Raw genomic sequence first — 27,659 nt, forward strand, 5'->3', positions numbered from 1 at the left:
TATCTTTAAGAGTCCTTATGTGTTCCTTAGTAGTACAGTCTGTTGTTGTGTTTTTTATATAATGTTCATGTTTAGATGAAACCATCTTGCACAAGCAGCAATTTTATATTGATTGGGTTATACATTATACTACAGAAATGCCTCTGTACATGTAGTATTTTTCCATTGGAAGTAATTTACCAGGTGACATCAAACACAGACCACACCAGAACCCTTTACAACTCCTATCGTTTAAATATTTACAAATTCATGGAAGAGTTTGTTCTGTGTGAGAGAGAAACGCAGCATGCACTGCGCTATCTGTGGTCTCAAACCAGGAGGAAGCTGTGGTGAGGCTCATTAATGTTGTGATGGCAGAAAGAACTGTCTCATCTCCACTTGACAAACAAGCGGTCACCAACTCATGTTAAACAGACCACCTGTAGATTTAAAATATTATATTTTGTCTAAATGTTGATCACAAAATGCTATCTATTACTACTGTGTTCAGGGGCGTAGCACCAAATTTTGGGCCCTGGGTACAAACCATCTTGCTGGGCCCCCGTACCACATATGTATGTATAGAAAACTGACTTCTAAGGGGCCCCCTCGGGCCCTGGGTACTCGGTACCCTTTACCCCCCCAGTCCGACGCCCCTGACTGTGTTCGCAGTAGGTACACCAACCAATCCCAAACTCCACAAAGTTCCCATTTTCTTCCGTCGGCATGTCCAGGAAGAGCGCGGTGACCAGGAGCGTTTGCAGGGCTTCCACATTGGATGGATCGTTGGCAAAGATTGACACCACTTGCTCCTTAGCCTCTGCCAAAGTGTAAAAAGACAATTGATGCGTTTTCAGATGAGCAAATGTTTTCGTACTAAATAAAGATTTACTACTTCTGAAGGGATGCAGATACTTTACACATAGCCTACCCTGACGGTCAGTGTCCTGAAACTCAGTCCCTGCAGATACTCAAACCTGTCAGAAACAGAATCGATACTTTCCAGCAATCACTGACAAATCACGGGTATCTAATGGTGGGATTAACATCTGCAGATCTTCAGACAGATAGATGACATAACAAGATTACTACTTATAAAACTATTGTACAGTAAGGAAGTAATAGTGTAAAATGTGACAGAAATAAATGCCTGGCTAAACCATAATATAGCCTACTATAAATCCATAAAACCTAAATAATTATGGACCGTTTAGCAAAGACATAACACTGGTGTTAAAATGATTGGGAGAAATTGGAACGCCCAACGGATGACTAAATAAATAAATACAAATTCGCGCCTTATAGGTGAAAGAGCCAATCACATTTTAGAAACAAACATCGGCTGTCAGTGAACTCGAGAAAGCGCATGCGCATTGGTTGGACCAGTCTGATTTTTATTTTTTTTCGTGATCTGAGGTAAAGACACATTTTTATACCATTGTTGAAAGACTTTGATCAACCGTTTTGGAGATTTCAGTATTTCCCCATTCATGTAGATAGAAGCTGCACTATTATGCCGCTTGTTTATAATGAAAATAATTTTTCCACATCTATATTTCTGTTAATATCAATGTATTTTGTGTTCATTTAAAATGTTCCAAATTAGATAAAATGTTAGGTTATGTGTATTTGATTTGATCAAATGCATGTCAATATAAAGTAAAAAAAAAATGTCGGAGTTCGCGGGTAATGCGTCTGAAGCCACAGAAGTTCATGTGTTTTGATGATAAAAAATAAATACATATTCGTTCAGAATAAAAAAAACAAGAGCCTGTTTGAGTAACATTCGTGTCCGGTCTCGTTCATTGATTCACAACGCAGAGAGGAGACCGGTTACACAAGCGTTGTAATGAACTGATATCAAGATTAATGCTGTAGTGCCTGGTCATTCATATCACGATTACTTCTTGTGCATGAAGGTATTTGTTCATGGAGGACCTGGCAGATCTCAGGGAGCAGGAGAGTACCCATGATGAGGCCAAACGGCTGGAGGTGTTAAGAGAGGTGGCAGAGACAAATAGAGAAACTTGCAAAGAAGAGTGGAGGGGACAGTTGAGATTGCATGGACACCTACAATAAATCAGTTCTGAAGAAGCAAGGGATGATGTTATAAAACTGTGATTGTTTTGTTATTGCTAAATTGGGATAGAAGTTGCATGGGATGTCTGTATATAGATGATACAAAGAGCAATTCAAATTTATGTTACCTTGATCAAACTGGTATTCAAGGGGATTATATTTCACAAAGCAAATGGTTGAAATAAGTAATTGTTGGGCAAAACAGTGCTGTTAATCATTCATGCCACTCATACCACGCTGCATGGATTAATGTGTCAAAGTATTGCAAAGTCCAGTTCAAATATTCTAAATCAGTCAGTCAAATTCATTGGCAATTAATCAAAAGGGAGGCAAACCACAAACTGATTTTTACCAGTTGTTAAAGTTTGAAGCCCTCTTGGAGGGTCACAAAAGTCTGGATAGATGAAAATGTATTATACTGTACAGTTGGCATTACAGCCTCTAAACAACATTACCATTTTTAGTGGTAACACCATACAGTTATCATCACTGTCTTTGTTACAATAAGAACACTACCGTTTATTTGAGCATACAAAAGTAACAAAGTGCCTTTGTAACATCGCACTGTTCAAACCAAACTGAATGACAGAAATCAGTGAAAATTAAAGGTGAGAATATTTCAGCAAATACTATGAAGCTGGGAAACCCACCATTTTACTACTTAAATCGATTGTCAATATCACCAAGACAATGTTCAAAATGCAAACCTTATGAAGCCAAACTATCTGCATCTCGTTTTCCCTGTCCAATTCCAAAGAATTTTCACACTTACACGAGGCCATGTTTAGAAAACAAAACAGGAGAGCACCTATTAAATAATTAAAGATCCTACTGAAAAACTGGCCTTTGAATTTAAGATTGAAGAAACAAGAATACAATGAAAACTAGTTTCCATGACATATAAGTGCATGTTTAAATCTACTGTGTAACATTATTTGTTACACAACAAATACTAATAGTGTCAATTCCCTTTGTTAATCAGATTTCAAAAATATTATCATCCAACAATATAGGAATACATTTTTGGAAAGTGATAAGACCACATTAGCAAAGAACAGAGAGAACTAAATTAAATATGTACATATAAGCTCATATCTATATAAACAGTAACCATACATATATTAGATGGGTATATACATCTGTAAGGACTATTAACAAGTACTTAGTAAGGATTTAGAACATTGCAAAAGATAAAGCTACAGTTGGGTTACCATTAGCATTACTAACCCTGTCGTAGTCCACTGTAATCTCAACTACAGACAGATTCAGTAGTGTCTTAAAAGGAATTGTTATATTGCTGTATAGTGGTTCCTTGTGTGTATGTAAAATGTGGTCTTCCTTGGATGGGTTTGAGTGCATTTTTAAAGGGATATTTCACTTCAAAATGTAAATTCTGCCACCCTCATGTTGTTTCAAACCCAAATGATTTTCTTTCTCTGTGGAAAACAAAAGGATATATTAGGCAGAATAGCTTCGGTCGCCATTCATTTTCATTGTATAGGGAAAGAAAAAAAAAAACAATGAAAGTTAATGGTGATTGCCTAACAACATACAATGGTAACATTTGCCTAACATCTCCTGGTGTGTCCCATGAAAGAAAGAAAGTCATACAGGTTTGAAACAACATGAGGCTGAGAAAATGATGACAATATTCATGTTTGGGTGAATTATTCCTTTAAGTGTGAAGGGTATGTGATCACACGCTGAGCACCAGGCTGGATGGAGAGCTGGATCGTGGTGGGGCTGTGATGTTCGTCATGGTGCCAGGGTCCAATCCATTCACTGTCCTGCTGTGTTCAAAGAAACATGAGTCTCGGGTTAGAAGCTTAAAAGAAGATATTTGAGCCCTTAGCACTACAATGCAAGCCATTTCAACAGCATTACCATTAGCCTCAAAATGCCATTACATTTTTCCATTCATGCCACTGTTAGTATTGTCTCCAGTTTTTATTTTTAGTCCAAACAGACTAAATAAATTAGATAGTTTTACATTTTAAAGGCTATAAAGAGCTCTAATTTATAGAAAGACTTTCGAAAGGTTTCCCAAAACAAAATGGACAGTAAAACATGTAACAAAGCTCACACCTAGGTAGGTTAGAGTGAAATGGTGTAGATAAGATGGCAAAACAAACCACTGTGCAACTATAGACATTAACAAGCAGAGGATTAAAAAAGCCTGTTTAAGAGACCCCTCAGTACTGCCCCCAGAGACACACAGCAGCATATCGCTGTGCCTACTCTTGTTGCTACCTGAAATAACAGGAATACAGCACACATAGTGTGTACCTATGGATGTCAAAATTACTAGTACTTCAGTACCAAGTCGATAGTAAAATTATATAGAAATCACAGACAGTCAGCATAAACGTCATCGAAAGGACTTGGAGCGGTTAAATGAATGACTTCTGAAGTAATATGATCACTTTTGGTACCAAAAAGATCAATATTTAAATACTTTTTAATTATAATCCAACTCTTCATGAGAGTGTGGAGTACAAGTGGAATCTCTTGTGATGTATTCGCATTGTCATGATACCGATGTAATCTCACATTCTCCACTCGGTTAAGACATCCAGAATGAGCACATAAATGCACCATTGTGAGTAAAGAAACAGATCAATACAGATCTAAACCGAAACCAACCATGCACTTGTAAACAGCGGTGCTCTTCCAGCTGTGACACCCCGTGCTCCCGTGTTTCAAATGCCAATGCGATTACGTCACACACGCGTACCGTTCCTGACTGGAAGCATGATTTAGAGTTAAAAAAAGTACTTAAATATTGATCTTTTTCACACCAAAAGCAATCGTGTCACTTTAGAAGACATTTTAACAGCTGATGTTGAATGGATGATGTTTATGCTGACTGTCTGAGATTTTTGGAGCTTCACAAATCTCCATACACTTGCATATTAACGACCTACTGAGATATTAGTCTATTTTTCTTCAAATGTGTTCTGGTGAAGAAAGAAAGTCTTTTCAGAGGGTTTGTAAATAATGAGAGAATTTTAATTTTATCCCTTTAAATTAACGTCTTTGTTCATTTTATTGTTTACTTAATTTAGAAATACTTTCAGGTTGCGTGCCATTGTTTTAATTTAATCTTAATTTCTTTTATTTTAAATATTAATATAAATATTAGTAAATTAAAGGAGTGTGTTAATTAGCATATTAGTTTTAGGTGCGGTATCAACATTTATATTCAGTATATTAATATAATAATAAACTACTGAAATTTTGGTATCATGAAAACCCTAACTGCACAATTACAAAATCAAATTACTTTGGCTTACTTCCACCGCAAAATGTAATAGGACACTTCAAAAAGCCCATTCTGCTGGTGTGCCTCTGTGTCTGTATCCTGATCTATAACTATAATGCACTGATTCAGCACTGCAGTGATGCGTAACACTGCAGTGGAGGTGAAGATGCTCTAAACACCCTGTTGTCCTCTTGAGGATCAAGAGATCCAGGCCTGATCCAATAGAAACTTGCATATTTTTGCAATGAACCTCTGTCTGTCTTCTTAAATTAATTAAATTACAATAAACTAGGCCAAAATCTAATCCTGTAAATTCATTTATACTGACAGACGGATGAGGAGAATCTAAGGTTGTGAACTCCATACCTTCTTGGAATTGTTTTAAAAGGGCCTTGAATGTTTTGAATTTTCAGCAATGATCATCAAGCAAAGACAGCTTTGTTTGGTACAGTGTAGCTCTGGTCTAAATCAGCTGACACAAAACACTGACAGAGTCAATTCAATTTATGTTACTCAGAAGATAAAACTGTCTTGGAACAAACCAATGGAGTTTGTTTTTCAGAGGATTTGAGCCACTACTAAGATGTTAGTTGAGATGAAATTATCTTTATCCCAGTGGATTATGGTACTCTATAAGTCATATACAGGGAGTTGTTAACCAGCATGCATGGACCCCCACACAAAACTGCTAGTCGGATCATTTACCCAAGAGCAACGCAGAAAAAATGACCCTCTCTCTTCTGCTGAGGAGAGATAAACAAAGGTCTGAAAGCTCTGATTGAACATTATCTATTGTATCATTAAACATGTTTATTAGAAAACAGGAGGACACATATGAATAATTTTACTGTGGGTATACTGGAGTGAGTGTAGATCAAACAAGGTGACTAATGGTTTACTGACTGGTTTCTCTGAACTGTGGAAAACAAAATGGCAAACTCACGCTTTGTCGTAGTAGGATGTGTAAAGCGAGTGGGAGTAATTTCTAAGCTCTCCATTAATCAAATTGCCGTTGACATTTGTGACATAGTTCTTCCTGGCTGCCTGGTCCTTGGCAAAATTTCTACAGGCTGTGAGCTTACACTCTAAAGCCTGGAAAACAAGACAAATCACTGGTCAAAGATGATACATTTATGCAAACAGTGACTCCACAAATAAAACCTTGAATAATTATCATAATACCCCATTTAAATTTCTGCAAGCAGACACACAGTCCCAGTGATAAGTAGTGAGTCATTCACATCAAAGGGCCCATTTACACTTTGTCAAGTCATGCAGTTAGATTGATCGGATGTCTATCCAACTGGGTATCCACTTTCCATTTAAACTTTGCACATAAATGTATATGCGAAATGGATACAAATACAATCTACTATTCGCCTGCTACTGTATATGTAAATATAGCAGACTTCATAACAATTAAATAATGATGGTTATATTAAAATAATTACAACTATTATATACTGTTTATATATATACTGTATATACTGTATATATATATATATATATATATATATATATATATATATATATATATATATATATATATATATACACACACTCACCTAAAGGATTATTAGGAACACCTGTTGAATTTCTCATTAATGCAATTATCTAATCAACCAATCACATGGCAGTTGCTTCAATGCATTTTGGGGTGTGGTCCTGGTCAAGACAATCTCCTGAACTCCAAACTGAATGTCAGAATGGGAAAGAAATGTGATTTAAGCAATTTTGAGCGTGGCATGGTTGTTGGTGCCAGACGGGCCGGTCTGAGTATTTCACAATCTGCTCAATTACTGGGATTTTCACGCACAACCATTTCTAGGGTTTACAAAGAATGGTGTGAAAAGGAAAAACATCCAGTATGCGGCAGTCCTGTGGGCTGAAAATGCCTTGTTGATGCTAGAGGTCAGAGGAGAATGGGCCGACTGATTCAAGCTGATAGAAGAGCAACTTTGCCTGAAATAACCACTCGTTACAACCGAGGTATGCAGCAAAGCATTTGTGAAGCCACAACACGCACAACCTTGAGGCGGATGGGCTACAACAGCAGAAGACCCCACCGGGTACCACTCATCTCCACTACCAATAGGAAAAAGAGGCTACAATTTGCAAGAGCTCACCAAAATTGGACAGTTGAAGACTGGAAAAATGTTGCCTGGTCTGATGAGTCTCGATTTCTGTTGAGACATTCAGATGGTAGAGTCAGAATTTGGCGTAAACAGAATGAGAACATGGATCCATCATGCCTTGTTACCACTGTGCAGGCTGGTGGTGGTGGTGTAATGGTGTGGGGGATGTTTTCTTGGCACACTTTAGGCCCCTTAGTGCCAATTGGGCATCGTTTAAATGCCACGGCCTACCTGAGCATTGTTTCTGACCATGTCCATCCCTTTATGGCCACCATGTACCCATCCTCTGATGGCTACTTCCAGCAGGATAATGTACCATGTCACAAAGCTCGAATCATTTCAGATTGGTTTCTTGAACATGACAATGAGTTCACTGTACTAAAATGGCCCCCACAGTCACCAGATCTCAACCCAATAGAGCATCTTTGGGATGTGGTGGAACGAGAGCTTCGTGCCCTGGATGTGCATCCCACAAATCTCCATCAACTGCAAGATGCTATCCTATCAATATGGGCCAACATTTCTAAAGAATACTTTCAGCACCTTGTTGAATCAATGCCACGTAGGATTAAGGCAGTTCTGAAGGCGAAAGGGGGTCAAACACAGTATTAGTATGGTGTTCCTAATAATCCTTTAGGTGAGTGTGTGTGTATATTCACAGTGTGTTAAAAGAGAGTGTGTTAAATTCAGTCTCACTATGGTTGTGTTGCGTCATAAATAGTGTTTTTAGGTCAATGGGTCGGTGTAGTTTGAAAGTTGAAAAACACGTCCCAAGAGTCGAGATCCCTGCATTCCTTATTGGGCTATGTCCAGTTTGAATGCAAGAGCGCATTCTCATCTTGTGCTATTGGTTCTGTCATACAAGCCTGAAGCAGTGTCCGAATATCCATACTTCCTTACTATATAGTATGCCAAAAACAGTATGCTAATGGAGAAGAATGTCGGACTCCTCAGTAGTCACAAAAAAACCACAAGCGTGAAATACCCATATGACCTACTATTTCCAGCGATGTTCTGAAGTGTGGATTGTATGGATACCATATGATCCCATAATGCCTCGGGAGCTGAGGAGACGTCATGTTCAAAACACTGCATTTTAATGAACGCTGGTGAATCGCAAGTCGGACGGCTTATTTCAACTTTGATATAGTGATATGTACTGTACAAGAAAGGTGTTTTCTTGTGCTTAAATTGTGCTTGTTTAACAAAACCAGAATAGATTATTTTCACGATTGTTGTTGTTACATCATATATTCGAGTAACAAATCAATACCCACGTCCCCAGATAAAGCATGTCCAGAATCTATTCATAATCCTTGCATGCATACCTAAAGAATGTACTGTTTTACAGGCCAAGAATTGCATAATCAAATACATACTCTGAGAGTACGCAATTTCAGACGCAGGTTGCGTGTGGTTTGTTCTCTATAGAACTGTATCGACTATCTTCGCTTACTGCCCCGTTGTAAAAAAAAAAAAAAGGTGGTACTTCAAGCTTGAATTGCACAGATGTTAGGAATATTCCTTATTATGGTCCTGGGATATGATTGAGTTCATGTTTTAATGCATTATAAATACGCACGCTGTATTTATTGTTAGATAATGGCTAATAATTGAATAGGTGACAAAAAAAATGAATAAATAAAATATATTTAAAAAACTTTAGCGCGTTTACTCACCCCAACTTTGCGCAGTAAATCACCAACAATATTGAGGGCTGATATTCTAGCAGATGGAGTGAGGGCTGCATTAGTGCAGCTGCTGGCCAGAACTGCAAAGAAGAAGAACCAAGTGAGTGGTACAAATTGGCATTATATTAAATTCAGAGAAAAAGACAGAAATCTAGCAGTCTACCTGTCTGGCTGGTGAAAGCGTTGTCCAGGTTCTTGCTGAGAGGTGTAGCAGGCAGGGACAGAGAGGCCTGGACAGCGGAGTCTGTTTTGTCATTGTCTGGAGTCGGAGAGCTAGGGGCAGACATTCTCGTTACATCTGGCTGCCTCTCTCGTACCACAAGCTCTTGCCGCAAATCTACACGTGCACAAACACACAAATCCACAAACATTTTAAAATGCTGTGCAAGATATCTACCTTGAACAGCTCAACTCAACTCAGCTCGCTTATTTGGGGTTTCCACTGTGGATAGAACCTGGTACCTTTTTTAGTAACACCTCGGTCGAGGTTCCAAGCAAGCCGAGCCATCAAAATCCTGCAGATCACTGATTGGTCAGGGAGAATAGTCACTACCAGCGTCACTGGATTTCCGACATGCAACATCAACCCGCTCGTTTTAAAGTTAGCAACAGTGATAACAGTATAATTTGTTCACGTGACTTTCGAATTGTGAAACAAGAAATGGCTGTGCGCAAAACCATGCCGTGGTCAATAAACAAGGTGCAGACAGTCCACTTGTAAGCGATGAGCGAAACGGAAATGTCTCTCAGGAAGTGTATCAGCTGTTGGCCGCACACGGCTACCCCTGGACCTACCAACAGTTTAGGGAAAGTTAAAACAAACTTAAGTGACTACAGAACCATCAAGGAAAAGTGGAAGTGGTTCAACCAAATGGACACTATCTAAACTGGCGAGCAATGGGAGGGAGAGTGCCCTGGACTGGCGTTGATGCACGATGAAAGATGGTACATTTTGTTTAATTAACTCTACACTCTTGCTGCTTGAAAGCTTCACTTTATTTAGTTGACCAGCTACTGGAAGCCTGCTTCTATAACAAGTTAACTGTTACACTTGTGTAACATCACCATGCAACAACTGCTTTATGCAACACAATGAGCAAGTAGCTAACAGCTAGCGGTCGTTTTATTGTTTTGGTCAGTTTGTGTCATGTTTAATATGATTTCACTGCAGTAGAGGTGGCGCAACTATGACGATCAGCCTATAATCCCACCCATGTTGAGGCGGCACAAAACTGCAGTGGAAAAGAAAGCTCAGAAAAGTAAAGCGAGTAGAGTTGAGGCAAGTCGAACCTTAACATGCAGTGGAAAAGTGCCATTACATGACCTCATTCGTCAAGCAGTCAGTTAACAGTCAGGAAAAGCTTTTTGCTTAAAGAACTGGATTAAAAACCAAGGATGGACACATCTGAAACATCAAATGAGCACCTCAGGCATGAGGAACAAGCTTCTGTAATTATACATGACAGACTTCAGCGAGGAGAGTTAGTAAATACCTCTGGCCTCATCTTTTAGTCTCTGCACAGACACCAGGAGAGACTCCTTCTCATCCAGTTCACTCTCCAGAAAGGCATTCCTCTCTATGGCCTGGTTTAGTCTCTGTTCAAAGTCCTCCAGAGACGTAATTGTGGCTCTGCAGCAACAGACCATAACAGAACAAAACTATACATTTTCCTTTCATTCTAAAAATGTCCCATCAGTGCACGATATTCTAAATCTTTCATCAGAATGTAGTTATGCCTCAACTGTAATTTTCTGCTGATGTAATAAAGGCAGTGCAAGCTGAAAAATGTATATTAAATAATAATATAAAATCAATTGAGCAAAATATACATTGAGACCCTGATAAAATCAAGTCCTCCCTTACATTATTTCCTGTTGAACATTCTTTCATTTGTCAACTCTTTCACTTGGCAATAGGCCATATTTCACATAATAGAAGTTAATTATGGTTTCATGTTGTCTTTAAGAAAGTATTATAACTTTTGCAGGCTGAAGTAAATACAGTTTTAGATTGGGTTGATTGAAATGTGGGGTGAAGGTTAAGATGATGCTCTCTGACCTCTTAGCTCTCTCCAGGTCATCATTAGCCTGCTCTAGCTCTCTGACATATTTGTGCAGCTGCTCCTTGATGCCTTGAGTCTGGCTGAGGTCGTCCTCCAGGATGGAGATCTGCTTATAGCTCTGAGAATAATGCTGCTCCAACTTCTCCTACAGGACAAAAGGTGGTGCCCTTGCTTTATGTTCTTTAGACAAACAAATACTTAAAAAAAAAAAAGCTCAGCCTAAACTGTGAATTATAAGTATTGAGCACTCTTTGAGGCACCTCATCCAGCTCAGCCTGTGTTTAGCTAACACAGTCTTACCTTAAGTGAGTCGAGCTCGTGGTGCAGTCTCTCATTGTCCGCCAGCAGATCTCTGATCCGATGCTCTGCTTGGCCCAGCTGTGTCTCCAGCTCTGTCTCCAACTCTCTGCTCCCCTCCTGGAATTCCAACAACTCCTCCTGTGCCTCCTTATAACTGAACACACATGCGTTAGAATACTGTTTACCATCCTGAGGCAATGACACATGCAAAAAAAAAAAAAACACAAAATCATATTATGTTACTTGCATATTCCTTGTCTTGAAAAGAGCTTGCATTGTAGAATACTGAACACAAGTAGGTAATTTTTTTTAATTATTACTATTTTTTTTATACCTATCTACAGTATGTTTCTAAAAATCACTATAAGATTCTTGGTCTTTTGTGAATGTTAATTCACAAAAATCCTGTGTGACTGTTTGCTTGGGCTGAAGCGGTAAGTCGACATTATCGGTGGCTCAGTGGTTAAGGCTCTGGGTTACTGATCAGAAGGTCAGGGGTTCAAGCCCCAACACCACCAAGACACCACTGTTGGGCCCTTGAACCTATCTACTCCAGGGGCGCCGTATCATGGCTAACCCCCCACACATACTCATTAATCAATTTTATAAAAAAAAAAATATATTTTTAAAGCATGTCTAAATATCTTATATGTTTTGTTTCTCAAGTAAATGTATCTTGTTTTAAGGATTTTTAGACAATTTGTATGGAAAACAAGACAAAAACACTTGATAAGATTTCTTTGCAGTGAATTTCTTACCTGAATTAAACTTAATAAAATGTTTTATCCCTTTAATTCAGTGAATGTCATTGAGGTATTTTTAAAAGATTATTTTGTCCTCTTTATTGTTAGCAAACACCTTTAATACAACCTTTTAAGTCAGGAGACAAGCAGAATAATCAGTTAAGCTAATGACTGCCAAATAGTCAAATAATCGTTCAATAATCATTAGATTAATTGATTATCAAAATAAATGTTAGTTCCAGCCCTACTGTTAGCCTTTTTATTGGGGGGCAATAAACATAACAATTCTCAAGAGCAATTTTTGAAGGGGACACCAAGGTTTTTTTTTGTTGTTGCCCCATTTGTATTTGTATTATTTTATTTCTGAAACAATTATTTTAAGAATATATCATTATATTATTTACAATACACATATATTAAATGATATTTTGGGGGGGGGGACCCTCAGATAGGGGGGTCCTGACACCCCCCCCTCAGCCCCCCCCCGGCCCGCGATTTCGCCTATGTGCTACACCAATGTTAATAATGATTCCACTGTTACAGTTAAGTAAGCAATTCCACTGTTAAAGCAAGTAAAGCCATAGATCATACAAAATAATGATGACAATCTTGTTAAGCAATGTAATAATGATGACAATCTTGTTAAGCAATGTAATAATGTTAGAATGAATTACACTGTTGTGACACGCCATGTTTCTTTATGGGCAGATAAAGTAGTCGTGTAACACATTACGTAATCTTTCGGTTCTGAAGTCAGTGGAAAAGCATCGCCAGTTTACGAAAGCCTCCAGATTGCATGTGAACCATTGCTATTTTGGTGGAAAAGGGATTTCTGAGGTATCAGTAAATACTCACTGCAAAAATATTTGCCCCACTTTTGCTCATTTGCTCTTTGCCCTATAGACTGAAAATAACTCGACAAAAATAAACAATGATTGTGTCCATTATCTAGAGGATGTCAGATGTAATGAATGCTATCTGTACAGGATATACTGAAGACAGCATACACACATTCTGATAAGAGGTCTGGCAAAACAGTGCACATTTCACATTACCCATAGAATCAAAGGTAACACAGCGCAGTTTTACGTAAGACCAGTCCTTCTTGGTTCTGTCTAGATAAAAAGTAAATGCTGGTTCAGATAAGGCCATCACTACGGAATATTAGCAATGGCAACATGCACAAATCAATCAAAGAATACATGGTTTTAACTATTTTGGCTGCCTAACCCTCAGATAACTAATTGATTGTACCATCTATTTATAGAATCTAATCTGAGCTGAACTTTTTACTAGTACAATATGAATCAGGCAAGCTGCATGGGGCACATCAGCCATAAATAAACAGAGTTTTGTTTAGAGTGCACCAGTCACCATAGGAGGGGCCAATGCCAGGGGCCACTTTATGTAATCACCAGCATTATGGTTGTGGAAGGATCTAAAAATGGCAACGGAGCAATATATCCCAACCATGTCATGCTACTGCCACGTGAGCCAGGAGACAGGGCAGAACATCCTGTTTATCCAGGGAATAGAAGACCACTATATCCATACCGGAAGTACACAATGTGTAACTTGCCTGGCTGCATTGAACAGAATCAGTATCTTACAAAATCTGTGACTCATTTTTTGCACAGTGTCATCTCTGGCCTCTAAACTGCAGGGTGTTTTACTAAGCAGTTATCACATGTCAGTGAGACCTGGAGAAGCCTTTGCTTCTAACAAGAGTCTTAAATAAGGATGAACATAAGTGTCACAATTCAGGCAGGACGTCCTTTCCCAAAACAGCTCTATTTTTCTAATCCAGAAAAATTAACTGATGACTATTTTGCATGACGATTAAATCTTTACATTAATCTCGGCACAATGATGCTAGGTTTAGTGGGTCAGTGCTACAGAACAGGTATGTGGTAGCTTAGGTGTGCTAGGTGTTTTTAGTGTGTTGCTATACAGCTGCTAGGGTATTTTCGGTGGTTGCTTACTGGCCTACTTCAAAAGCCCAACCCCAAGTCAGTACGTTAACATGCACTTTAAAACTTTTAATTCAGTCAGACTAACACAATATTTTATGTACTTGGATAAAAAGTTGAAGACTAGCTCAACTACATAAAAATCTGCAGTAACTAGATTATAACTGCACATCAGGCATCTAGCAATCGACAATGCAAGTAAATCACTCGCATATACATATGCGATCAAATTTCATGCTAGGTGACTAAAAAATGTCTGCCATTAGCCACTGGCTAGTGACAAGCCAGTGATTCAATTGTGTAGTGGCGAAGAAGTTTAACACCAAGATCCTTTCACTGCATTTACTCTAATGGCCGAAAAACACTAAACGCGCAAACAAGCGAACGCAAACACATCTCGTCGCTAGAAGAACTATAGCGAGATTAGTGTGAACTGTCTGCTTGTAGGGTGTTTATTGGTTTATTGGCTCAGAATTTTGAAGGTAACTCTATCGCCCCCTTGAGTACTGAAGTTTGCATTGGCAAGCACTCACATCTGCGCTCATGTACTTGCGTAGAGTATGTTTCGCTCTTAAATGTAATGTACTTTCTTTGGTTGCAGTTAATCCAGGCAAGGGCATGGCCAGAAGGGTGGCATGGGGTGGCATCACCCTAAAAATGAGCTTTGCCACCCCAACGTGGACCCAGGTCGCATAGTGGAGACCGTGCAAAACGGCTTAACCTGTCCACCAACGCAATCCATTTTCACAGAATTATGTCTCTTTCAATAACCATTCTGTTATGTACAGTCAGTTACTGTATATATATATATATATATATATATATATATATATATATATATATTTATTAGGGATGCACGATTTGGGGAAAGTGTCATATTGCGATTATTGAGGCTAATATTGCGATATGTGATTGCGATATAATAAACAAATGGTAACATGAGTCAACTTGCTTGGTTATCAAGGAAAATGCACAAATAGATTACTGATAATGCTGAAATGTGTATTTCTCAACTCAAACATACAAAGTAGCAACAACAACAACTAGAAATGCACAGTGTTTTCAAAATAAAATATTTTTACAAAATTAAATAATAACATCTTTGCATTACTACAAACTTGTTATTTTCTCAATATTACACCCAAGTAAAATGGAACAATAAATAAGAACATACACATTTTCACAAAAATAAGATTGTCCATACAAACAGGGTCATTTAATCAGGATGTAACATGTAGGGCCTACTTTCTATAAAACATTTTGAAAAGGAAACTGGATATAAAAGTGTAGTTCACTCAAACTGTTGTTGCTGTTGTGTTTTTTTTTAAATGACAAACTGGCATTTCCAAATCCTCTTTCTAAAAAGTTCTACTTATCGCTGGTACCTCTTTCTGAAATCCCACTTTGCTAACGGTGCATCATGTCTCTTTATATCTCTGTGAAGACTTGTCATATGGCACTTGCAAACACATCGGTAATTGTGCTTTGTTTTGTTTGGCTTACTGGGCTTTTTAATGTAGATTTAGTCAATGAAAACTGTTGAGATTTTAGTTATATTTTAGTAACATTTACTCATACTGATATTTTAGCCACTGAACACTGTAAACATTTTAACCATAAGAGTATTATTGATAAGCATTTGTCAATCTTGTCTATCCAAAACAATATATATATATATATATACACACACACACACACACACACACACACACACACACACACACACACACACACACACACACACACACACACACACATTTTATTGTTAAGACATAAGATTGATCTTATTATGATGATCTCGTCAATGATGCTACACGAACGTGTAAATCTCTCCCGGTCTCGACTCCCGCTCAGATTGTGTCTGTTCCGCTACTGGTTGAAGCAGCTCTGATCGCACTGCTCGGCATCTATCTCCAAGCTGAACACCGGAAACTGACATGACCATATGTGCCACTCCCTAAACTGAGACTGACTGGTCATCTTTTTATTAGCGATTTAGAAAATGGGCAAACAGCTCTCAGAGAGAATGGGCTGTCACGTCCACACATGCACTTATTTATTTAATATAATCGCACAGGCTGACATCGCGATTCCGATATGATTTATCGTGCAGCACTAATATATATATATATATATATATATATATATATATATATATATATATATATATATATACACACACACACACACACACACACACACACACACACACATCACATACACACACTCTATTTGAATACTATTTACAAATATATGTGAAGACACTCCATCCCACGGTTTGCTTAATATCTTTTTTCAGTTAGTTTTCAGGGTTAGAGGCTAGGGGTTTGCTCAAATCCCCAAGTATGAAAAATAGTCATAGTGATGCTCACCTTAGCAAGCACATACTATATGATAAAACACTGTTCAACACTTGCATTGACTGTTTGACTTTGTCCTGTAAAATCAAGTAATCAATCACATATCACTGAGTAGACTGACAGGCAGATGTCACACCGCTAGAATTAGCTCAGTAGCTGGTGCACAATCCAAGAGGAACAAAGCTGTTTCGTAGATCCAATCTCTCATTCAGATTAAACAGAGGGATATCTTTGAGCTACAAACCCTCCACGATCAGTTCTTATGTAACCAGGCATAACCCTTTGATCATTTATCACAAAGCTGGGTGTGCATGAGTGTGCACATTTCCACTTTGATGCTATCAGCTACTTCTGTTCCTGCCAATGACCTGAATGCTACAAAGGGAGGAGGGCCAGACTGATCTTGAACATGCCAAACTGGAATCGAGAAATGCTGCGTTGGGATCTATTTTAGCAAGCAACAAGCACTACTTTCAGTGTTAATCTCACTCAGTGTTGTGCACTCTTTTTATACTATACCACTTTTAAGAGCTTTTAAACTGAAAAAAATACAAAATAAAATGAGCAGCGGGGGTCTGTATCCTATCACAAAGACTAAAACCATTAAAGGGAATTCTCACTGTGGTGGACTGCATAAGACAAACAAGCTAATGTGCTGAGAGGAGTCCTTCGAACATTCTGAAAGTGTCAAAACAGACAGGAACCTCTGCGTGGTTCTCATAATGTCAGTGAACAGGTTTCATTGGTTTTTATTCCCAGCATTGAATGGTGTTGCCTCAGGGCAAGCAAATGTTAACAAAAGGAAAATGTGAATTGTGTAGACTGAGGCCAACATGAAAGAAACCTCTCAGGTGTCGAGCTACAAAATAGTGACTTGAGCTGTGTCAGAGTAATGCTCACTGTGCTGTGACTCACCTTTTCTTGTACTTGAGTGAAAGAGCCTTCCAGTAGTCAATTTCCTCATCTTTGGAAGCAAATTTTGGTATCATATTTACATCCATGACAGATAAACCTGTGAGATGACAATATTTGTTAGTAGACCATTAATCAGTCCTCCAAGTAAGAGAGATACAACACTTAAAGGGATAGTTTACTCATAAATGTTAATTCTGTCATCATATACACCCTAATGTCATTCCAAACCTGTTTGACCATAATACTTGTTGAACTGGAGAGGAGAAAAAAAAAAGAATGTTTATGAAACTCTTTTTTTTCCTTACATTCTACCTAATAATCTCTTTTGTGTCCCACCGAAGTCATACAGGTTTGGAACAACAAGAAGGTGAGTTATTATTAGTGACAGAATTTCATTTTTGTGTAAACTATCCCTTTCAAAGCATGAAAGCAAACACACATCTACTATTGCCTTTAATATGTGACAGTTGCAGTATGTACCTCTGCTTACTTCTAAACTGTATTTTACAGGTCTGTCCCAAATAATCAATAGAATTGCGTGCAAACATACCCAGCCCATATAAGCTGCATGTGCCCAGCTCATACATGCCAGGTCACAATCAGTGTACCCTCTGGTAATAGGTCATGGTGGATGTAAAAGCCAAGGACATAGCATGGCTCTTTATTGAGGAACAGCAATTTCAAAACTAAATTAGTATTATTTCAGAAACAGATACAGAACACAAATATATGTCAATTAGATTTTCGAAGACTAAAACAATACTCTGTGTGATATTAGATGCAATGTAGCTTATGCTCTTTCACAAGACACTGTGTTGATTATCTAATGAAGAATTTGTAAAGCATGATGAAAACTTAAACCAAACATACACTTACTGGATTCCACAAGTGCCTTCCTATATACTGTTCCCTTCTATTTTTCTTGCCCTCTATTTCCTTATTTTATTGTTCTTGTTCAGATCTCATCATTGTGTTTCAAATGGCTAATACAGTATGTGGTATCTTCTTAAAATAAGTGAAAACTAAAACACCTGATGGAACCAATAGCAGATCTGCAAAGTAGGGAAAATTATTTAAAATAATTTACAAACAAGCTGCTAGACCAAACATTAGCCTTAGTCACCATTCACTTTCATTTCATGTTTTCTCTTTCTGTCCATACAGTAAAAATGAATGTTGACTCTGGCAAACATTTTACCTAATGTCTCCTTTGTGTTCCAGGGAAGAATGTGAGTTTTAAGGGTTTGGAACACCATGTGGGTGTGCAAGTGATGACAGAATTTTCATTTTTGTGTGAACCACCTCTTTAAGCATGTTGTAAGATAAAATAAATAGGAATATTAACTAGTAAAACTAATACAGTATATATTTGAAAACAAATAAATGTATACAAAAGCACCCAAAATAGACAAGCCATTCAGTTATGAATCTAAATGAGGCAAACTCAAAAATGAATGAGTGGAGTGAGGTGGAGAAATATTTTTAGATTTCTAATTGGCAAAAGAATGAAACATATAGAATTACACCTGCTGTTGCCATGGAGCTCTCTGCCAGAAATAGTCTCAGGCATGGGCTAAATTACAGACAAAACTAACTTCAGTTAGCTCTAGATGAGGACTGCTAATCAAAATAAACCCGTCACTTATATTAGTTTAACACTTTGTATTTGAAACATCAGCCAAATGTATAATTGTATGCAAAAAAATTAAATAAAATTCACTACCAAAAATACAGACCTATTAAAAACAAAATATTGTTTAACAGGCAACTTAATGTCAATTATAAACTCTTAAAGACATAGTAACCACTTCTAAGCAGCACCACAGATGACACACTGTCTACCTAACAACAACACGAGAAATATGTTTTCTTATTCAACATATATATTGCCAACACGTGTATCGAGGAACAAAAACACAAATATCTGACATATATCTGTCATAATACAACGGACAGCGTGATAACTATTCAGTTTTTATCTCAATAAATTATCTAGCACATAGCTAACTGATGTTAGCCGGCTAACATCAACAATTATGCGCTCTGAATTTAAAATAATAATACTACTGCTGCTAAATAAATACAATAATGTCGCAAATGATATGTCTGTTCCGCGTTACTGATATGTGGTGTTGATAAAGAGCACACAGGGTGTTGTCGTATTTCTGTTAACATTTGCAGCAGTAAAACAGTAATGTTGTGATAATCTCTTCAGTTAAAAGATCTTCATCATATTTAAAGAGAACGATGTGATTTCATGAACTCACCTGCATATTTCCAGTGTCTTTAATGGAGACAACAGCACTGACAGTGATGCCAGCACATCCTCTCGCGCTCTCTTTAATGACGTCACTTGTGAGGTTGTAGTGCAAACTGATCCTGCAGCGACGCCTCTTATTTAGGAAAACATATTTAGGAAAAGAAAATGGAAATAATTATAATAACCTCAAAAACGGAAGAATATATTACATAATTTGTTTATTTATTTTGTGTATGTGTTTGTGTGTTTTAAACATTAAATTAAATAGTTTATTTAAGAAACTAGGCCTATGTCCGTTAAATAGTGAAAAGTTTAGTGTTACAGCTAGTCTTGTGCAATCTTATTTTATCCAGTAATCTTATTTTAATATAAATGTAGTCTTACACTTCTCTTAATTTTAGTCTCTTACTAATACAATTAAAAAAATTATTTGTTATTCTAACCTTTATTCATTTTTAAACTTGTTGCTTTTTAATTTGTCCTTTTTTATGGATGCTCTCATGGTTCATTTTTGTGTAAAACATTTAGCATAATCTGATCTATGAAGTGGAATGCAGTGATAGGCAGATTTGCTAAATAGCGAAGCTATTAGCTACATTACTGAGTAGTGAGGTGGTAGCTTCATTAGTTTTTCAGTCAAGTAGCTTTTCAGTAGCAAAACTATATTTTTGACTAGCGGTGTAGCGTTGAGAAAAGCCACCCCTGGCCACCCCTAGCTCCACCACTGTAAAACCACCATCCCATCCCCCCTTATCATCCCCTTTAGATCAATTGTGTCATGTATTACTTATTACTTGAGTCAGTCTGGTATTACAAGAAGGGACAGAAGCAACTGAGACAGCCGAAATAATAGAAGTACTGTGGTGAATTCTCCAACAAGCTTGGAACATCCTATCTGCCAACATCTAGGCCTACATCCTGCATAAACCTGGTGTTTACTAATGCCAGTTTTGAATCAGAACTTAAGATGTCCGATCACAAATTAAACGCTCATCTGAGTCGGTTCTTTAAAATGAATTGGTCACACGGAAAGCGGTCTGAATCGGTTCGCGATTCAATCTGGGTGACTAAGAAAGTTTGTGCACATGCTGCTGAATTGCCAATCAAGTGTCAATAAGCTCAAGGAAACACATAAAAAAGTACCATGCATTACGATGTTTTTTGGACATGTGGGAGCACTATGTAAATACAATGACAGGTTATATGAATATGGTGATAATATAGCCAAGGATGGTATTGCGGAGTGTCTATTTACACTAACTCCGCCCACCACTGCTCAGACCAAACACAAGACAGCCACAACAGATTTATTTGGGGTCAACTGCTGATCAAATGAAAGTGGCCACAGCCACCCCCTGGCCACCCCTAGCTCTGCCACTGGTAAAACCACCATCCCCCCTATCATCCCCTTTATATCAATTGTGTCATGTATTACTTAGAACTAATCATGCAAGTAAAATATATCATATTTAATTTGAATACGTTTGATAAAGAACAGACTTTAAATAAGGGCGATTAGCCGGTCAGAACTAGACTTCGACATGTGTGAGGTTGCCAGATTTCTATGTGAAATACCCCAATCAGATCTGTACACTTGTACATTTTGGACATATTCTGACAGGGTGACGCTTTAGTCCAGAAACCTGGCAACCTTGAGGACGCGAGTTCTCTCTCCACTGCGAAAAGACGCCGGTTTTCTGTAAAAAAAAATATAAAATAATAAAAAATGTAAACATGTCGGAGTTTGCGATGGGTTGACTTGTCCTTCCTAGTGTTCACATTAAACTCATGCCACAAGTTTTAAAATGTTTCACGCACTTTCAAACACGGTCAAGTAGTGAATTTGATGCGTGTCTGCAGTGGGCGAGCGATCTAGAAAAAAAAAAAAAAACACTTTTCATGATCATAATGTTACAAGCGGATTAGGGACAAGCAATAATAAAAAAAAAATAAAGCCATCTCGAGATTAAAGTCATTATAATGCGAGATTAAACTCGTTAAATATCGAGAATAAAGTCGTTGTGTTTCGAGAAAAAACTCGTTAAGTTTAATCTCGCATTATAATGACTTTATTCTCGATATTTAATGAGTTTATTCTCAAGATTGTATTTCGACTTTTTTCTCGAAATTTAACGAGTTTAATCTCGCATTATAATGACTTTAATCTCGATATTTAATGAGTTTATTCTCAAGATTGTATTTCGACTTTTTTCTCGAAATTTAACGAGTTTAATCTCGCATTATAATGACTTTAATCTCGATATTTAATGAGTTTATTCTCAAGATTGTATTTCGACTTTTTTCTCGAAATTTAACGAGTTTAATCTCGCATTATAATGACTTTAATCTCGATATTTAATGAGTTTATTCTCAAGATTGTATTTCGACTTTTTTCTCGAAATTTAACGAGTTTAATCTCGCATTATAATGATTTTATTCTCGAGATGGTTTTATTTTTTTTATTATTGCTTGGCCCTAATCCTCTTCCGTATTACGAGAGTCATTATAAAATACAATAACAGAAAGTAATAGGTGCATATTATGGCCATGTGTCCTAAAGATCAAATGAAGTGATGCTCATTTTTGTCCAGACCTATTAAATAAGAAAAATAAATAAATAAATATATTTTTTTTATTGTTATTTCTTAAACAAATATGCAGTGAAACAATTGTGTTTTAAAATATGATTAAAAACGCTTTTGTCCACCAAATCTAAGTCATTGGGTGTAACCAACATGTATGTAGTTATTTTGTTGTTTATGCTGAAAGAAGATGCTTTTTGTTGCTTTTTACACTTAATGCAAATTGCCTCTTCATTTTTAATTACCTTAAAGCACCATGTCAATACAATAGTATATGAATATGGTAATCATATATCAATTTTCCATGGTAGTAACATGGTATTCTTTGAAGTACTTTGAAGCACCATGCAAATACAGAATGGTATACATAACTATGGTAATTGTCGACCAAAGTACCATGTGCTCTCTCTCTCTCTCTCTCTCTCTCTCTCTCTCTCTCTCTCTCTCTCTCTCTGAGGAGAGGTTTGGGCATCTGAGGGTTCCCACGTGGAGAGGGTGACTTATTGGGCTTTTTCTGTCTAATACTATAATTTTATTTTCTTTTTTTTCGGTTTCTATAATTTAAAAAAAAAAAAAAAAAAAAGTTCTTTAATTCCATTTGTGTGAGGTACTTGTGGAGTTTTGTTTGGGATCAGGATGGCGTCCCTCTTCGTAGGGGTAGCGCCACCTGTTTCCCTTCGTCATGGCGTCAGGTGTGTTCCTGTAACCGGTGTGACTGTGGAGGATGTGCTAATGGCTGTTGGAGAGGAGATCGGGCATGAGAATATTGCATCGGCTTCACGCATGAATAAAGCCGTGGTCGTTTTTGTGAAGGAAGAGATTCAAGTTAGTCGCCTGATAACTAATGGAATTGTGGTAAGTGGAGAATTTGTTATTGTTTCGCCGCTTGTTGCGCCAACTACTAAGGTAACCGTATCCAACATACCTCCATTTATTCCGAATGATGAAATTGAGCGAGGGCTTTCACGTTACGGAAAATTTGCTAGCGCGATAAAAACGCTACCACTCGGCTGTAAAAATGAAGCATTAAGACATGTAATGTCTTTCAGAAGACAGGTGTTCATGTTTTTGAATGAACCAAATTTAGACGTGTCTTTTAGAGTGCTGTACGAAGGAAAGGCATATATGATTTATGCTAACACGGGAAGCATGAAATGCTTTGAGTGTGGGGATGTTGGTCATAAGAGACTAGCATGCCCACATAAAGCTGGGAGTAGCGGGACTAGTGTGGCGAGCGCCGGGCCGAGTGTGGCGAGCGCCGGGCCGAGTGTGGCGAGCGCCGGGCCGAGTGTGGCGAGCGCCGGGCCGAGTGCTGCGGTGTTGGCGAAGGCCTCAGAGGACGCGCTGCCTCGAGTTGTGGAGGAGCTGGATGCTCGAGTTGTTGAAAAGGCTGAAAGCGTTACTGATAACGGTCAAAATGAGAAAGTGGTTGCTGAAACAGAATCAAGTGATAATTGTGAAATGAACGATGATCTGAGTGACCAGATTTATGGTGAAGTGGCCAGTGTTAATGTTGATGCATCAAGGGATGAAGAAAGTTGTGATACAGAGTTAAAAGATGATGATACGCTTTCCGAGTTTTCTGATATGGGCTCACAGATAGTAGGAGAGGTGTACACTTTACAAGAGATAAATGACTTCCTAGATTCGACTTTTGGTAAGACTGTTGATGTGACAGTTTTTTTCCGGACTCCGAGAAATTTATTGCGACAGTGTTGTCGTTGCATAGAACGGTTAGCTATGAGTCTTTGGATAAGAAGAAAAGATTTAGACTGAAGAAGATGGTAACAAAACTGCGAAAAGATATTTGTTTCTCAAAGACATCAAGATGAATAAATCTCACGTGGTGGCGTTTATACTTTGCTGTTTTTTCTGTCTCTCCCCACTCTATATCTCTTTTCTTACATGGATAGTTTGAGGGTGGGTTCTCTAAATATTAATGGGGAAGAGACAGGGGTAAATTAGCAGTGGTTTCAGAATTTCTTAAATTTAAAAAGATCAATGTTTCTTTTTACAAGAAACACATACAAATAAGGATAATGAAATTGAATGGGGTATGTGGTGGAAAGGCAAGTTTGTTTTGAGCCATGGGACATTTAATAGTGCAGGAGTGGCTATTTTATTTTCTGCAAACATGAATGTTAACATTTTAAATGTGGAACAGATTGTTGAAGGTAGAGTATTGTTAATAGAAATTGAGTATGAGGGAAATAGTTTTGTGTTTGTTAATGTCTATGCCCCCAATAGTGGTCCTGAACGACAAGATATTTTTTGAAATTGAGAAATGCCATCCAGAAGTATGATGATAGTGTGTGTCTTGTAATTGGAGGGACTGGAATTGCACAACAGATTTTACAGTGGATAGAAATGGGGAAGAGCCTCATAGTCAATCAAGTAGCACACTGTTAAAAGTTATGCATGAGTTTCAATTAACAGATGTATGGAGAACAAGAAATATCGGGGTGAAACAGTATACGTGGTTGAAAATGTGTGACAATAGATTTTGGGGTGCAAGATTGGATCGGTTTTATATGACGGAAATGTGGAATAATAGAGTAATTGATGCTTGTATTTTTCCAAACGGGTTTTCAGACCACCATATGATCACGTTGGTTTTAAATGTAAAGAAGACATTAAGATCTAATTATTACTGGCATTTGAATGTTAAATTATTACATGATGCTTTTTTCTGTGAGAGTTTTAAAGTGTTTTGGAGTGAATGGAAGTTGAAGAAGCTTTTGTTTGAGAATCTTTGTCAATGGTGGGATGTGGGAAAGGCGAATATAAGATTATTTTGTCAGAATTATGCTTTTCATACATCAACTTTTGTCAAAACAACAGTAAAAACTCTACAAAAGGACATTGAGTTGTTGGAAAAAAATCTTGTAACTAATAATGAAGGTGTACATTGTGATGGTTTGAAAAAGAAAAAACAAGAGCTGAATTCTTTTTACAAGAGCAGGCCAAAGGAGCACTGATACGGGCAAGATTTTGCACTATCAAAGATATGGATGCTCCAAGTGCTTTCTTTTTAATCTTGAAAAAAATATACTAATCAAAAACAGATGTGTCATCTTCGCCGTCAGGATGGATCAGTAACATCAAATCCAGTTGAAATGAGAAAGTTGTCAAGAGATTTTTATAAACAATTATACAGTGCTGAGAGCTGTGATACTGAGAGTGTTCATGATTTGCTTAAGGAATTACCTCAGCTTGGGGATGAACAGAAAAAGGCTCTGGACAATTTGATCACTTTTAAAGAACTTACAGAAGCAATGCGTCAGTTGCATATTGGCCGTTCCCTGGAATTGATGGACTACCTATAGACTTTTATCAACAGTTCTGGGAAATAATTGGACAAGATTTTTACGAAGTGTTGCTGGACTGCATTAGAAGTGAAACCCTTCCCATAAGTTGTCGTAGAGCAGTCTTGTCGCTGCTTCCAAAGAAAGGGGACTTGGGACTTCTCAAAAACTGGAGACCAGTATCTTTATTATGTTCTGATTACAAAATATTTTCCAAATGCTTATCAAATAGATTTAAACACTGTTTAGACTTGTTGGTTCATAATGATCAAACGTATTGTATAGCTGAAAGATCTATAATGGATAATCTTTTTCTATTACGGGATATAATTAATATCAATAATTTTTATCATGTTGATCTTGGAATTCTCTCCTTAGATCAAGAAAAAGCTTTTGATCGGGTTGACCATCAATATCTTTTTAATGTGTTAAAGTATTTTGGGTTTGGTGACAGATTTATATCCTATATTCGGTTGTTGTATTGTAATGTTTCTGTTATGGTGAAAGCAGGTGGTGGGCTAAGTGAACCAATACCTGTGTCGAGAGGCATTAGACAAGGATGTCCACTTTCTGGGCAATTATACAGTTTGGTTATCGAACCTTTGTTGTGCAGATTGAGGAGGAATCTTGAAGGATTTGTAATTCCTAATTCAAATGATAATTTTAAGTTTTTTTATCTCATGTATGCAGATGACATTAGTGTTTTTATCACAAGTCAAAAGGATATTACAACCTTAAACCAAACTATTGAAATCTATGAAAAAGCCTCTTCTGCTAGAGTTAATTGGTCTAAAAGTGAAGGGTATATTATTGGTAGGTGGGAAGGTTTTGGGTTTCCTCAACTCCCGGGTGGGTTACAGTGGAGACAGGACGGATTGAAAACACTAGGAGTTTTTTGGGGAACGACCAATTTCAAAAGAAAAATTGGGAGGGTCTGCTGGAGAAGGTATCTGCTAAATTGTCGAAATGGAAATGGCTATTGCCACAATTGTCCTATAGGGGAGAGCTCTGGTTGTCAATAATCTCGCTGCATCTATGTTGTGGCACAGGACTATAACTATGGAGCCTCCTGAAGAGCTAATTTCTATGATACAAAGGACATTTGTTAATTTTTTCTGGAGTGGACAGCACTGGATCCGTGCAGCTGCACTTTACTTACCAGTTCAAGAGGGCGGTCAAGGCTTGGTAGATGTGAGGAGTCGGATCCGGGCTTTTAGGATTCAAGCTGTGCAGAGACTTCTCTACAAAACAGATGTGGTGTGGGCCAAAACTGCAAGTGTGTTTTTGAAGCGGGCAGGAGGACTTGGATTTGATAGACACTTGTTTTTAATGAGACTTGAGGAAGTAAGCCTGTCAGAGCTTCCACCTTTTTATAAGTCTATGCTGCAGACATGGAGAACTGTTTTAAGAGTGGAGCGAGATATGGGTGACCAAGGACATTGGACTCCAGAGGAACCGTTGTTTTTCAACCCAATGGTCCAGACTAGACTGTTGTCCTCCGTGAGCGTGAGGAGATGTTTGTTGAGGAATGGTGTTCAGAAACTTGGACATCTCCTGGATGAAAGGGGCTGGAAATCCATTGAGGCACTTCAAGAGCTGACGGGGTTAAAGTCCTTGCGTCTTGTTTCAAAATTGAAAGAAGAAATCTGTAATGCACTTCCAAGCAGCTGTAGGACTTGGATAGGACTGAGACAAACACAGGACATGAGAACTGGTCAAGATTTCCCAGAATTAAACATTTCACCTGTCATAAATGAAGAAGAGGAAGGTGAAGTTGCAGACTCGATTTTATCTTTTAAGACCCCTCAGCTGGACCATTTTAAAAAGGTGTCTAAGAAAGCAATATACTGCACTACAGTTAAAGTCACACATCGAGATTCATTGAAGAGGCAAAAAGCTTCTAGATGGCCAGAACTGTTACAACCAGACTTTCTCGTATGGGACAGGTGGCGGACCCTGTATAAACCCCTGTAGAGAAGCGCAGCGCTGATCTACAGTGGCGGATTATTCACGGG

The 27,659-nt window shown here is 37.8% G+C and overlaps 1 protein-coding gene across 6 annotated transcripts; it reads right to left on the bottom strand.

The window, feature by feature from the left end:
• Positions 1 to 1,814: 1,814 nt before the first annotated feature.
• On the bottom strand, positions 1,815 to 19,845 carry LOC127633434 (nuclear distribution protein nudE-like 1-A). Of its 6 annotated transcripts, none has more exons than XM_052112521.1 (10): positions 19,765 to 19,845; positions 17,498 to 17,594; positions 11,510 to 11,663; positions 11,206 to 11,354; positions 10,640 to 10,776; positions 9,310 to 9,483; positions 9,135 to 9,226; positions 6,264 to 6,412; positions 6,026 to 6,063; positions 1,815 to 3,845 (listed from the first exon to the last, which is right to left on the bottom strand). In XM_052112521.1, the coding sequence occupies exons 2-10, from the start codon at positions 17,581 to 17,583 to the stop codon at positions 3,838 to 3,840; spliced, it is 987 nt and encodes a 328-aa protein (XP_051968481.1). In that variant the 5' UTR covers positions 17,584 to 17,594; positions 19,765 to 19,845; the 3' UTR covers positions 1,815 to 3,837. The 6 variants fall into 6 exon arrangements, with proteins under 6 accessions (XP_051968481.1, XP_051968482.1, XP_051968480.1 ...); XM_052112522.1 differs by having other exon boundaries at positions 1,816 to 3,845; positions 6,026 to 6,060; XM_052112520.1 differs by having other exon boundaries at positions 1,816 to 3,848; positions 6,026 to 6,060.
• Between the last annotated feature and the right edge of the window lie 7,814 nt (positions 19,846 to 27,659).

Source organism: Xyrauchen texanus, chromosome 40 (assembly GCF_025860055.1).
Source record: "Xyrauchen texanus isolate HMW12.3.18 chromosome 40, RBS_HiC_50CHRs, whole genome shotgun sequence".
NCBI lineage: Eukaryota > Metazoa > Chordata > Actinopteri > Cypriniformes > Catostomidae > Xyrauchen > Xyrauchen texanus.

Excerpts from the sequence above, each read along its gene's own strand:
- LOC127633434 (XM_052112517.1), bottom strand. The coding sequence starts at position 17,583 with ATGGATGTAAATATGATACCAAAATTTGCTTCCAAAGATGAGGAAATT. Across the intron at positions 10,777-11,205 it reads GACCTGGAGAGAGCTAAGAG|AGCCACAATTACGTCTCTGG; the intron begins GTCAGAGAGCAT and ends CTGTTGCTGCAG. Across the intron at positions 3,849-6,263 it reads ACATCCTACTACGACAAAGC|CAGGACAGTGAATGGATTGG; the intron begins GTGAGTTTGCCA and ends CTTTGAACACAG.